The 15,018-nt window shown below is 51.6% G+C and overlaps 1 protein-coding gene across 3 annotated transcripts in view; it reads right to left on the reverse strand.

The window, feature by feature from the left end:
- Positions 1-15,018, reverse strand: part of GRK5 (G protein-coupled receptor kinase 5) — a 197,861-nt gene that overhangs the window by 43,279 nt on the left and 139,564 nt on the right. For all 3 annotated transcript variants that reach the window (XM_023530096.1, XM_023530095.1, XM_011359232.2), the window contains 2 exons: positions 12,249-12,361; positions 1,824-1,901 (listed from right to left, as the gene is read on the reverse strand). In XM_023530096.1, coding sequence (XP_023385864.1) covers positions 1,824-1,901; positions 12,249-12,361 — 191 coding nt within the window. The remainder of the gene's footprint in view (positions 1-1,823; positions 1,902-12,248; positions 12,362-15,018) is intronic.

Below are 15,018 nucleotides of genomic sequence, written 5' to 3' on the forward strand. Positions count from 1 at the left end.
GGGAAGGTGGGGCCAACAGAATCACATCACGTGGTGACAGCGAGGACTAAGTGAGACGGCGCCTGGACACAGTGGGTCCTCGACACGTGTTAGCTGCCACAACCGCCACCGTCTGGAGGGAACCCAAGCAGGTGAGCAGCCCCGAAGGGGCCCAGATGGAGAGGTGGACGGCCAAAGCTGAGCCACTGTGGAAACTGCCTGCACAGAGGGCAGCTGAAGGTCCCACCAGCCGCGCCCACAGCAGCTTCCTCCCCATCGGCTCTGGGAGCCGCCCGTCAACAGGGCTGTCTCTCCTGTGTAGAGGCTGGAAGCATCACAGAACATCCAGGCGCCTGTGGCTCCCTGCGGTGCTCAGCCAGGGAGCTGGTGTTCTTGCAGCTCCCTGGGGTGAGGGAGCTATGGCGGGTGTACACCCCTTGTGTCACCCTGAGTGCAGCTGGGCAGCCCAGCTGGGGCTGGAGCAGCTGCTGTATGCGACCTGCATCCTTCGTTCCACGATCCCACCTGAGTCTCCTGAGTGGAAGTCAGCGTGAGTAGCTGCAGCATCCACGTTTCAGTGACACCAGCCACGGGAGTGAGTGCCACCAAGGTGGCAGGTGCTTAAGGCCTTTTGAATTAAGCTGATTAGGAATTGAATGATCGATTAATACTCTCGGAGGGGCCGGGGGCTGCCTTCCTTCCGGGGCTAAAGGTCAGCTCCTGGGAGTCTCTGTGCCTTGTTGGCAACACAGTCCTCGCTGCCTGGAAGCACCCCACCTCCTGCTTCCCGTTGTTTGGTCTTTGTCTTGTGACTCCCTTGTCACCCCCTCCGTGTGGGCTCAGAGAGGACAGAACCTGTGACTGTCCAGTTTGCAGGGACCGTCTGCAATGATCTGCTCAAGCCTCACCCATCTTGCAGCAAAGAACACTGAGGCCCAGGAAGTCCTTGGTCCCACGGGGAGTTAGGGGTAGGATGGTTTCCTGACCTATGTGCCCGAAGCCACCCCTGCCACATTGTGTGGACAAACAGCCAGGACCTCGTCACACAAGCTATGGTGACCTCCGTCTAGTGGCAGCCTGAGACATGGGGAGCCCCCTTCCTGCGGGACCAGTGCCTAGTGTCCAGGTCCAGGGTGAGGACGAAGCCACCACTGGCCCACAGGGGTGCAGGACACACCCAAAGCAGTTTGCATGCAGGTGTCATCTCAGGCTCTCCGGGCCTCTGGGAGGCGGGTCTGGCAGGGACAGCCACTTTTGAGAAAGGGAAACTGAGGCCCAGAGAGGGAGCATGACTTGATTGCACACGTAGAACACGGGGACCAGAACCCAGGCTCCCGGGCCAGGCTCTCTGAACTGGATGGAGAACACATTATCTGTCAAGTCGGGGATAAGAAGACGTGAGTTCCAGGGCCTCCAGGACCCTGGGGGTGGGGGTGGCGTTGCCTCTCTTCCTTCAGCCATGACGGGGTGTTCCTGGGGTGGGGTCGGGCGGCCTCTCGCCCTTCAGCACACTCCAGAAACCGCTTCCGAATACTCTGCATTCTAACGTGTCCAGATGACATTGCCTCTGCCAACACAGCTGTAGCCACCCCTTTCCCTGCTGACCACCCTCGGGCCCTTCCCCACCTCACTGGCCTCTCAGAAACACCCGCACTGGCCTGGCCTCGATCACCCGCTTTGGCCCTGCCAGGCATGTGTGCTCTCTGGGGCAGGCTGAGAATTCTGGATCTCTGGAGACCAACGGCAGCCACCAGCCGGGTGCCTTCCCGGCAGAGATCTGGGGGCTCACATTCCTGGATAAGGCCTCCCATCCCTCTTGCTGCAGGGCCTGGGCAGCCTCTTACCTTTGGGGTGAGGTACTTGGTCATAACTTCCTTCCCTTTTTCTCCCAGTTTTTCATCTGGAGTAACTTCATATTCTGCCTAAAACAGAAGAAGGAAGAGAACCATCATAGATGTACTCATGAGCTTCTTATAGTTCCAGAACCTTGGAGGCTCTTGGACAAGACACCCTGGAGGTCACCTGACCAATCCCCTCCTCCTGCAGGGCAGAGCGCCATCCGTGGACATGTGCTGAGAACAGCAGCTCTCCTCCCTGGCTGCACGTTAGAATCGCTGAGGAGCAGACACTGGCCCGTGGGCCCCGCCCCACCAACTGAGTCAGACCTTCTGGTGATGAGGGCCAGGCATCCAGGCAGCCAGAGTTGAGAAGCACCGACTTAGATAAATCGAGGGAAGCCACTGAAAAATAGCGAGTCACCGAACTGGAAGGCCCACCCCCTAGAGGCTGCCTTAGGTCACTCAGACCTTACGAGTTGCGTGACTTCAGACAATTTTCTTAACTTCTATAAAATGCAGATGGAAAAGAATGTGATAAAGCTCTTAGCCCAGAGCTGGGCACGTAACACTCGGTTAACAGTTGCCATAATGATCACCACCGTTATTACACCTTGCAAGAGAACAATAATTTGGAGGCTTTACTTTTTTCAGCTTATAAATGAACATACAGAGGCTGCATGTTCAGATGCTCTTATCTGAAACTCAGACAAGCCTAGGTAGCGAAGTGGGAGGAAGACCAGGGCTGCCATAGCAACCCTTCATCCGCATCTAAAGAACGGGAGACGCGGTAGAGCGTCCGAGGTCATCCAAGGGGAGGTGGCGGGGCTGGGACTTGGACCTCCAAGCCTGGAGCTCTTTCTCAGCGACACCAAGGAGTTTAGGACTCCAAGTCGCAGGCCAAGCTGGTGGGACCTGGGCTATAAGGAAGTGAGGCCTCTGAAAGGCGGCCTTTTTATGTCCTCGACCTAAAAGGCTCCTTCACTCGCATCTGATGCATTTGCCAAGTGGACAGAAGGCCTGGCGTTAACGAGAAGCCTGGTTAAGCTTGCCTTTCTCATTTACACAAGAGAACGAAACGCAAATTGTTTATAACCACTTCAAAATCTACCAACCAAGGATCTGTCAGTCTTGGTCCAGAAGTACAGCTATTTCAAAAGAGTCAGAGACAATGACATCAGCACAGAGCGAAACTCCTCCCCGGTCTGTCTCACTGTAGAGGTAGACACCCCAGCTCTCCTGGCCCGGTCTGGGCACCCTCTCAAGCCAATGTCTAGGGACCCATTTCTCCGCAGGCCCGCCCAGAAGACCCTCCTGGGAGAAGAGAAGCGGAGGGGGGGGGGCAGCACTTGGAGTGCGCCCAGAGGCAGTCCGGCACACTTCCAAGCAAAGTGCGTGAGTTTCCTTTTGTTACCATTTCTGTCGTCTGATGACGAATCGAGATTCAACAATTTTCTCCAAGGAAGAAACGTTGCCACTATAATCATTTGAATCACAGGACTATGGGATGGTGGTTCTGGAAGGAATCGACCCACTTACTATACAGAGCTGGACGCCGAGGCTCGGAGGAGTGAGGGACTGGCCCAAGGTCACAGAGCTGGCCATAGCAGAGCCAGGACAGAAGCGCAGGCCCTCTGACCTCTGCTGGTCACCCGCCTCAGCATCTCTCTCTCCAAGGGCCAAGGGTCAGTGTCCTCACCACTACGATGAGCCCGTGGGACGGATCATTTCTTGATGATTTAATTTGATTGATGACGTCTTGAGTCCATTTAAGGAGAGAAGGTAGCTCTTTCTCCTTGAGTTTTTCCTGTTATCTTCTCCTTCTGTGCTCCCCAGCAGCCCCCCAAAACTGACACATGTACGCGCACACACCCACACACAGTATGGAGTAGATTTACAGGCTTACCCAACAAAGTAGGTATTATTCTCAATTTATAGATGAAGAAACTGAGGCTCTCAGAGGTCACATATAACCAGTTCAAATACGACAGAGCGAACAAATGACAGGGCCGGGAGGTACGTCTGTACAGGGGTGAGAATCCTGGAGCACAACCGACCACCCTTTTTCTAGGGCGAGGAGAGAAGTGTCCACTGTCCTGGAACCCCTGCTCAGTGGTCTGGCACCATGGGAATTTACCCAGACTGCTTTGCAAGGCCCAGGCCCTGGGCAAATGGCCGACCACCTTTTGGGGTAACTCAATCTCATGCTGGACCCTGGATTTGTACTGTCCCAAATACATCTGTGAAGTCAGCTCTATTTAACCAAATGGAGGCCTGAGGTTCACTAATCAGCCTCAATAACCAGCTGAAAATATTATTGCTCTAGGTACTGAAACCCACGTTAAAAAAAAATAACATTGCTTTCAGGTCAGCTGCCTCCCAGCAGAGGCCTGGCTGGGCAGCTGGGCGCCACAGTTCCACAGGGAGGCAGCCGGGAGCACGCGGGGACAGGCATCCCGGCCCGGGATCAAAAGGCCTTTCTTTGAGAGTCCACATCAGGTCACCACCACTTGAGCAGCATTTGTGTTGGGAGGGAGAAAACCAACAGAAGGCTTCCAGCTGGGCTTTCCACACTGATTAAGTCACCTGGAGTGACAGGCCATGTTTCCACAGTGATCCCTGAGAGGGGCTCATGGGGGACAGTCTTGAGAGGCCACCTGCAGAGAGAAGGCACCGTGGCGGCTCATCCTGGTGGGCAGACCTCAGGTAGATCACACTACCCAAGGCGGGGGACCACCCGGGAACCCACTGCTATGCGGACACCCTTGCCCAGGTAGTGGGCACAAGCTGCTGGAATCAGCTTAAACCAGAAAACATAAGCAGCAAAGAAGAGGTTGGGCCGCCAGCCTAGAATATTATAATTAGAGCTTGGGAAATGGCAACCAGACAATATCTTCAATGACGAGAGGTAAACCACATGCAAGGCATGGCCCTGTGACCTCCATCTGTAAGAGGATTTCCTCCAGCCGGAGAGGGTGGTAGGCCTTATCCCCTCCCCCAGCACAGGGGACACACACGGTCCCTCCTCTCTGCTCTAACGCCCATTTGAAACCTTCTTCTGCCCAGAGCTCGACCCTAACAGCCAGAGCACCGAAGAGCACTTATGCCAGTCATGCGGAGGGTATTTCTCTTCCCCAGATACATCTGAGGTACCAGCCTAGGAAGGTACCACTTACTGAGCCTTCTCTGTGCACTGTGATTTACACCAAGCACAGGCATAATCTTTGTGGAGGAGACGCTGCTCTAACACAAAGACTAAAATACTACATTGAGATTAAGGCAACAGGAATTATTTATATATCTGTGATAGCCAGAGGTATAAGGACATCCTAGTTTATAAACCTGATAATTCATTTTCTTGGCCTGCTCTCATTGCATCGTCGATCTCAGAAAATGCTGGTGAAAATACATCCTCTCTGTTACGAAGACAGATTTCCTTCAGATGGTTTTTAAAAACATGAAGATTGCAAGCTGGCAAAAGGGGACCTGGCATATTCTCAAAGCAACTGGTTTAAAGAGCGGAGTCTGAGCTGAATTCCCCTTGGCCTCCGACTGACTTTAGATGTCACCTCCTTCTCCCAGGAGACTGTCTCCTGCCCTGACAGGATGATGAAGTCAGAGATGCTATGAGGTCTTGCCACCTCCGGCTTCTGTAATTAACGATGTGGTCAGCTTTTCCAGAGTCCTCACGGCAGGGGCCAGTGACGCGGCTGGCTGCTCACCACGGACCTTTCTGGAGAAATACCCAGCTCCGCCTGCAGTGGCCTTGGTGACTTGCCTGTGCTGACCACGGGGGCCAGGGTGGTCCTCATTCTCTCCTTGGGAGCTACTTTCCACCATGCTGCAGGGCAGGTGAGAATGAGGGGGGGAGTTATCTGCTGGCGCCCCCTCCGCCTGGGCACCATGGGCTCCCGCACCCCTCTTTTGAATGCCCAGCTCCTGTGTGCTGCTGCCTGAGCAGACACTCTGACCTCTGGCCGCCATCTGAGGAGCCCACTTGCGTCTGGGTCAGGAAGGAATTCACTGGCCTCCAAAGGGCAACAGATGGGACAGGACCAGAGAAAGAAGGGAGGGAGGAGTGGACCACTGGCCATGGTGGGGCACAGACTGAGAGTGGTAGGAGTGACCCTAAGGTAATCCCGTAGCACCATAGCCACCAGTTTGTCAGGCATGTTCTGCTGGGGCACACGCTAGAAAGAAGGAAGGAGAACAAGGCTGTGCACCTCTCTCGGATGGAGGCGATAAATCTGCCAGCAGCTGTCAGAGGGCTGTGTCGTCACCTCCTGTCTGCCCATCATTCTCCTGAGAGCCTCGGCCCTGAGTGGCTCTCCCCCACCCTCCACTGCCCAGCTGCTTCTCTTCCTCCCCCAGCCCCCAGAATTATTCTCTGTCCTCATTCCCTGCCTAGGCTCATAAGGCCACCATGCAAAGGTCTTTGACTCTCTCTGTTACTCCTTCAGTTCTAAGGGGAAAGAAGCCCACCTGAACCAGGTTCAGGTGAAACTGAGATCTCTTGGCTCCTGGAATCCAAGGATGGGTTGAGCAACCAAACTGTGGAGAGATTGGAAATGTAGCTGGGCCCAGAGCACCAGGAACCAAGGATATGAGCGCCTCTGAAACCCACTCTGTGTGTGTGTGTGTCCGTGTGTTTGCATGTGTGCCCACGCGCGTGTGCCAGCCTCATTCTCTTTCAGGGCTCACGGGCTTGCTCCAGTGGTAGGAAACATGGCAGTCAATGGCTCTCAGAGTTTTTACTCTAAGCCTTCTCTACCAGATAAGTGTATAAAACTCAGAAAAAGGCCTCAGGCTCCTCCCTGCTCCGGCCAATGGTGATTTGGGGGTGACATCATCAGGAACGTGGCAGCTTCTAGGGGAGCCATGTTTGGAAGCATGGGTGGGGCACCCAGGAGAACCCCATCTATAAGTGGTACTTTTCCAAGATGACCATGCTCCCAGGTTCTGGCCTTACCAACTGCTGGAGGGTTTCTATGTCCATCTGAAGAATGATTACCTCCCCCCACCCTGCCTCTTTTGGGAGGTGTCAGCAGTGACAGAAAGACAAAGACAAATACTGGGTATTTGTCTCTTCTCATGAATATGAGAAGCAGAATACTTAGTTCACTGGGTGAGGTATACCAAATCATTTTACAACACGATTTCAAGATAACCAGGCATATCTAAAGCTAGGTGAAAGCTTATTAATATCAAGTTATTTTCTATAGTTCTGGGCTAATGGAGTGCCTTTTAGCATTTCCTGATACGAGATTTCATTAGTTTTAACCTCATGTTTGTCATTGCCAGGCTCCATTATTAAAGATGGAGACTTTGATCATCCTTGCTCCTGCTGGTCACGCTCTTGAGGAGTTTCTTTCCATACTGAATAGGGCTAACCCGTGTAACCATTACAGCTACCATGGTCTCTCGGGTCGCTCGCTCTGGGGAAAGCCAGCCATGTCACGAGGATGCCCAAGCAGTTCCCATGGAGAGGTTCACGTGGGAAACAACTGAAGCCTCCAACCCACAGCCAGCACCAACCTGCCAGCCACGTGCATAAGTCTGGAAACAGACCAAGCCTTCAGGGGAATTCAGCCCCAGCCAACATCTTGACAGAACCTTTGAGAGACCTTAAGCCACTACTAGCACCTCGGTCAACCATTTCTAAATCTTGACCCTCAAAAACTATGAGATAATAAATGTTTATTGTTGGTTCAAGTTGCTAAGTTTTGGGATAATTTCTTACACAGCAGCAAATAACAAATACTTAACAGGCATCTGAACTCATAGCAAGTATCACTTACTTCATCAAAACCTTTTCTTTATTTTTCAATCTCTCATTTAATGAGATAGCGAGCTCCATGAGGGCAGGAACCTACTTCTCCTGCTCAGTGTGTCGTCCCCACCTGCTGGAGACATCGATCACTACGTGTGGAGCAAGTCTGCTTGAGGATCTGCCGAAGCGCCCCACCTCCAAAGGGAAGAGACCTGAAAACCAAGCCACACCCTAGTGTGGGGACAGGAGGGTTTCAACGAGCCACAAGGCCATCAAGGCTCCCGGAAAACAGGTTCGAGAAGAAGCATGTCAACCTTTAAGAAATCCATGGCAAGACCCTTTTGGCCAGCGGAGGCCGACACTGCCTGGAGGCCCTTCTGACTCCCTGACCAGCTGAGAAAACCTTCTTTACCCTCCGGATGCTAAGCCTGGTCGTAGTCTTGACTTAGGTCACTGACTCCATTTCTCAGGAAGGCAACGGGGGCGTCCTTCTCAGGCTCCTAGAAGCCCCTCGACGACCAAGGGCTGAATTACCCCTGCAGCCTGGTGAGTGATACGCAAACAGTCCCACCGCTCCCCAAATCACCCACCCCGGTTTTAAACAGCCACAGTCTTCTGCTCGACTTGAGAAACTCAGACATGAGGACTGTGCAGGGGAGCAGCCTTCCCTGCGGGCTGCATCGGAGCCTGATGAGGACGGGTTATTTTTAATAAACTCCACTTGGTAGAAATTCCACACAGAGGTGGGAACAGAGTGGATGGCGCGGGCCAAGCCCGGGCGCGCCGGGGTGGTGTGCAATGGCCAGGACAGCGCCACCTCCTCCCTTCTTGGCGTTCCAGTCAGGACGGAAGGAAAAAAAAAAATACGTATTTCAGACAAGAATTGCGCCAGCCCTGGAAAACTCAATAAAGTCTTCATGCGTAAAAGAGGCGTTCCGAAGGCCGGTCATTTGACGTCAGGATGGGTGATGAAAGGCCTCGCTACTTCCCAGAGATGCAGGCAAAACGCAAGGGGGTAGGGTCAGCCTCTTGTGAGTGGCAGCTTCATTAGGGCATATGTAAAGAGCATTTGTCACGTCAGCGCAGGGAGCCAGACTCACATTTCCTTTCCAAAAAAAAAAAAAAAAAAAGCTCCTGGTACAGGCTCAGCAAAAGGGAACGTCTCCATGACCAGAATGAAATGGACATCCATTGGGGTTTTTTTCTTCTTCTCAGACTGACTATAAGCATCGAATAAGACACAAGGCTGGAAAATTCCACTGGCTCCCGGGTTTACCATTGCCCCGCTCTGCCTCATGAACTCTAGACGGGCCCCCAAACCGCCGATGCCTCATCTCTTCCAAACGGGGAGCAGCCTTGGTCCAGATCTGTCTTTGGGTTTTGTCTCTTCTCCATCCACATGCATCTCCTTGGTGAGCAACTCCAGCCCATGGCTCTAAATGCCAGCCCTATGCTGACAACTCCCCATTTTCTAATACCAGCCCAGACCTTTCTCACAAAGTTCAGACTTGAACACCCTCCCCGCCTCAGACATCTCCACTTGGGTGTCTGATGGACATCTCGAGCCGAGTGTGCCTAAAATGGAGCTCCTGACCTTCCCCCAAATGAGCCGCCCTGACTCTTTCCTCCCAGTTGCTCAGGTCAACTCTTCGAAGGCATCTGTAACTCTCCGCTCCCATCTCCAATGCATCAGGAAATACTGTTCATTCTGCCTTCAAAACATGCCCAAATCCACCCACTCTCACCGCTGCCAACTGTTTCCATGTGGCCTGAGCCACCACCAGCTCTCACCTGCTGCAGCAGCCTCCTATCAGAGCTCCCCACTCCTACCCTTCCCCCCACTCCTACCCTATTCCCAACACGGGGGTCAGAAAGTCCTTTAAAAACCTAAGTCAAACCATGTCGCTGCTCTGATCAAATCCCTCCAGTGGTTCCCACTTCATTCAAAGTCAAAGTTCTCCAATGGCACAAGGTCTGGCACCACTGACACCTCTGTCCTGCTCCCTCCATTCCAGCGAGGACTAAGATCAGCCTGGCAAGCAAGCACCACCACAAGCAGGTGGTGGGGCCAGAACGAAGGGCCCAAGAAAGACCCAGGGGAAGGTCAAGCATGAACGGGTGGGCAGGGGGCTGTCAGTGGAAGGCCTGGTTAAGTCAGCCTCAGAACTTGCACTCTGACCCTGGACTCATAGTACAGTCCTAGGAAATTTGAAAGATGCCAATGTCTGCTACAAATATGGCCAGTCCAGTGGTAATGAGCATCCCTCGTGCCAAGCTGGTCTCCAGGTACCATTTCCCAGTAAGAGGGGCTGGGGCTCCTTGGAGAAAGGACAGACTCTAGGTGTAGGGCAGGAAACATACAAGATGGGCCTGGAACATCACTTTATGCCACAGAGCCAAGAGTCTGCCAGTGACGGCTGGGTTCCTCTCAAGAGATCCGAAGTCAATCTAAAGAGCTCCCACTGGCTAATGGTGCGACCACGGAACACCAGTAAAGATAATGACTGTGGTGCATCCAAGCGCACATGTTTAAATCCACACATTTAAAACTCTAACTGGTTACTGCTACTGGAGGGTGCTTTGAAAACACAAGTACAGGGGAAAAATCATCAAGCACTTCCTAGTTGACCTTTACCGCTGGGTAACCAAATAATAATCAAAAGGTGTTTCCTAGTTAGCAAATGAAGGGGAATGATAGACTTAGAACGTTGCCATGTTGCAGCCCCTAATTTATCGACAGATTTAGATATTGAATATCAACAGCTGCTGCCATCTTGAAAGGAATGGCAACCAGATATTATATGTCTCCTGACAGAAGCACATAAAACCACTTATGAAGTTTGTTCACCTGCCCCCAAATTGAAATGAATCTAAGTCTCTAGATTCAATGAGCAATTCACAAGGAATACAGAGGAAACTATTAAGTGACACTCAGGGATGAGCGTGCAAAATTCAGAGTATGGGAGGCTCTTCTGGATGAACAAGGGAAGATAGTTAGAAACTGTTAAAACACGCATTTATAAAAAGTATGAGAAAATCAGAAATGGGAACTGTGACTGATATTTGATGATAGCAAGAATTATTTTTTTAGTTGCGGTAATGGTACTGTGGTTATTTTTATTTTTGTTAAAGAGCTCTCATCCTTTAGATACATACTAAAATGTTCACCGATGAGACACGTAAGATCCATGGTGAAATGCTAGAGGGGAGGAGATGGGTGAAGCAAGACCGGCCGTGAGTTCATAATTGTTGAAGTGGGGTGAAGGGTGCATGGGGGTTCATCACACTATTCTGTAGACTTTTACTTTTTACAGTTTGAAATTTTCCATAATAAAAAGTTATGAAAATACCAGGTCCCACCCCTGAGATACAAATTAATGAGTCTGGGCTTCAGCTTGAGTACTGGTATTTTTTTAAGGGTCCCAGGTGTTTCTACTGCTCAGCCAAGGTTGAGAACATTGTAATCACTTATAAGAGAGGTGCGAAGAGCCTGCGCCAAGACCAAGGCAGAGGCTAAGGAGGGGAGAGGTCAAGGAGCCAAGTGCATGGTCCTTGATTGGATGAGGAAGGGATGAGGAACAGGGAGGGGTCAAGAACAATGCAAGTTTTCAGGCTTGGGTGACTGTAGGATGCTGGTCACAGGAACGGAGAACATGTCAGGGCTGGCAGTTTGGGGGGCCTGGGGGGAAAGTTCTGAGTTTTTTAAGACATGTTGACTTTGAGAGGTGCCCATGCGACTTCTGCTGGACACATTCAGTGGACAGTTTAGCTCGTGAGTCTAGAGAGCCACATTAAAACCCATAAGAAGACACAGAAACTTGGGACCCACAGGGCCATCTCCTAAACCAAGGCAGAGGCCGGGATGGCTGCAGACACTAATGGTTTGAGGGCCTCTAGGGGACAATAGCACCTTGGCCCCCTGAGCTGAGAAACGGGGTCTGGATGACCCCACTCCTTTCATGGCTGGTTTCCACCCTCTGCCTTGAATAGAAACCCAAAGGGTAGTCAGCCAGGTCGAGGTGCCCTGCCTTCCTGAGTGGGTGCCGATGAACTCCTGCGTATTCCCACATCTGGTCCTTAAAACCCACGCAGATCAGTCAGCATTTGTTAAACAAGTGAACGACCAGTACGTTCGCAGGAAGTCCCCATGGTGTCAATCACGGCCAAGTGTGTGAAGCCAGCAGCTATCAGATTGGCTTGAAACTGCTAACACATGTTCATTCCACGAACGTATACTGAGTGCTTGTATGTGCCAGGTACTGTGCTAGGCAGGGGTGAACCAGAAGCCCAGGGTCCTGGCCTCAGGGAGCTTGCTTTCTAGAAAATGGGTTCTCAGCTGGGGGAAGAGGCCACAGAATCCAAGAGCGACTTTGGGGTGTTGGGGGAACTATATAACTTCCCCAGGCCCGACCTTGTATAACTCAGGCTCCCGAAATCAGACAGCTGACAGGGCCTCATGTCAAAGCAGCATCAAGCGAGGCCCAGAGCAGGAGGTGGCCTACCCACGGTCACCCAGCAGTTGCAAACCTGGAGACAGTCTACATTCTCGAAGTCTGCAGTGGAGGTTTCTTGAGCAACAATTTTATTCTTCACCGTTCTAAACCGTGCAGACAAAAACGATCACTGACACAGAGGACCAAAGACAGCCCCCCTCAGGGACTTACCACTGAGTCCAAGAACTGGATGTAACACTCCAGCCCAGGTCTTGTTTCACAGAACTGCCGGAAAAGTAGCCTTCCAATTGGCTGCTTGTCACATAAACTGCAGTAATCTCTGTCTGGAGACAAGAAAAGAATAATGTGGTAAGACCCAGGCGAGGGTCAGGCAGGGCACCCCTCCCCCCCATCAGCCCACACCTGGATCTAACGCCACAGATGGATGGAGAAAGGTGACTGGCAAACTCTCAGGACCCCTTATTTATCTCCGGACTCTGCAGACTCAGAGGGGTCAAGGTCAGTGTAGAAGAAGGCACCAGTTACAACCCAGCCTCTACACCCCAGCCCACTTCCCCTTTCTGATGCCCTGATTTCTGTGTGGAGATGCCAGCAGTTCTAGGGACTATCATTGGCCCCTGGCTGGCCAATCAGCACATCGCATTCCCTGATTACACTGACTGGATAAGGGTGGAAGGCAAGTAACTCAAGCCAGTTAAATCAGGGAGAACCATAGACTTTGTCGGGTATACTGAGCAGAGGTGTTTTCTCTTCCTCTGGATGCCGGGCGCATGGGGATGAGGCCAGAGTCTAATGCAGTGTTCTTGACACTGCACAGGAAGCTGCTGTGAGCATGAGGCTGACACACAGAGGAGGTCAGAGATGGGAAAACTAGAAGCAGACTTGGTGCCCTGGTGACGTCATGACTCTCCGGATCAAACCATGCCTGCAGCCCAACCACATCTGAAAAACTTATTCATGAGCTTTGTTTAGTGCAGTTAAAAACATTTTTTAAATTACTTGTAATACGAAGCATCCTAATGAATACAGTAAAAAAAAATTTTTTTCCCTTCTTTGCCCAATTGGAGCAAAATCCTGCATTTTCCAGCCGAGTCTATGAAAACCCTGCATTTTCCAGCTGAGGAGCTAAAGGCACAGAGACAGAAAGTGATTAGGCCGTAGGCATTCAGTAGCCAAGAGAGCTCTGAAGAGGAGGTGCAATGCCAGACTCCAAGCCCAGGGGCCTGGAGACCAGGGGAGGGTCAAAGACTTGCTACGTGACTCTAAGCAATTCACTTGTCCTCTCTGCACCTCAGTTCTCTCTGAAAAATGAAGGAAGGCACATGCTGGGAGGTAAGATGGAGTGGGGTGAGGTGGGTCCCTTCTTGGCTCTTCCTGCAATGATTCTGCGAGGGGCTTTCTCTGGCCATAAAGATGCTTAAAGGACTGACTGAGACACATTGCCTCGAACCACCTCGAGCACTGAAAATTAGCCCTTTGATTCCGCAGCTGCACCAGAAACAGTCAGGTGGTTTTGTGGGGAAACCAGGAAGTGGGGTGAGTTAGACTTTGGTTAGGAGAGGGACCTAGATGGAAAGAATGACTATCCTAGCCAAATGTAGAGGAAGAACCAGAACCATTGTCCTTCTAGGGGGCCTTTTTCTGGAGACAGGAATACGACAGGAAATATGAACACAGCCAAGATGCCAACTCACTTTCATACCCAAAGAGCTTATTCACAGGGAGGTCAAGCTCTTACTTATAGGGAGATTGGGGGCTGTGAGCATGGGTTATGGAGCTAAACAAGCTGGGTTCAAATCCCAGCCTCACTACTCACTGCCTGTGTGAACTGGCTTAACACTTTTATCCCTCAGTTTCCTCATCTGTAAACTGGGAACAATAATCGTACCTAGTTCCTAGGACTTTCACGAAGATTAAATAAGACAATGCATGGAAAGGACTCAGACCAGAGCCTGGCTCATAGGAAATGCTTAATAAACACAATCTATTACCATCGCGGATGTGGACTTTTTGGTCTGTTCCATCTCCCTTCCTTTAGGGAACCTCCTCTCCCAGAGTCTATAAAAATCCAGCCCAAAGTTGTCAGGGAGCCGGCTCCTCCCGAGCCTCGGGAGTGAGCACATGACTCAGTCCCAGCAATTCAGAGTCCTCTGCCTCACGGCCACAAGGATAGGTTCATTGAGACCTGAGTAGGCCTTGGAATCCTTCCAGGGTTTTTGCTAGCACTTCCAGGAAAGACATTTGCTCATCTCTGGGATGACAAGGCCTTAAAACTGGTCGGCCAAGAGCTGCCACCACGGTCTTTCCCACCAGGCGGTGAGAGCCCACGGAAAATGAAACCAGCACGGGAGGAGGAGAGCAGAGTAGAGACAGAAACCTGGGGCCATGATATCACAGGAGCCCCTGAAGCAAGCCTGCCGGGCCAGCCCGGTGCCTGCACTGTTATCCACCCAACAGCATCTTTGCTTAAGCCAGAGCGTGCTGAAGATTTGTCTCTAGGCATACTGGCTGGAGAGTTTTATAGCCATTTTTCCTTTCGTGGGTAAATTGCCTGAGGGCAGAAACTACTTTTGTAGGAATTCACTAGTTTTAAGCATACGATTGTTTAAGAAGGCACTCAAACATTTCTCATTCTCTGAGCGGATACTTTGATGAATGTGGCCCCCTGCTCAAGTGGTTTGGAGGCTGAAACTAGCCTAGAACTAACCTTAATTCAGTCTACCTTCCCATTCACAGATGGTTCCCAAACAGCCACTCCAACAAACATTTAACCCACCTCGACGTGTGCCAGGATCGGTGGGGGAGGGGGTGGGATGTCGTCCCAGCCCCCAGGGATCTCAGATTCTGTTGGAAAGGGAGTGTGTGGGTGGGTGAGCAGACAAGATCCCAAGTGACAGCAGTAAAATGTCAAGTTAGATGAGTGTTATCGTCACAGCGGGGAGTCTGGGAAGAAGGGAGCCCAGAGCATGACAGGTCTGTA

This window comes from Pteropus vampyrus, unplaced genomic scaffold, assembly GCF_000151845.1.
Source record: "Pteropus vampyrus isolate Shadow unplaced genomic scaffold, Pvam_2.0 Scaffold46, whole genome shotgun sequence".
NCBI classification, from domain to species: domain Eukaryota; kingdom Metazoa; phylum Chordata; class Mammalia; order Chiroptera; family Pteropodidae; genus Pteropus; species Pteropus vampyrus.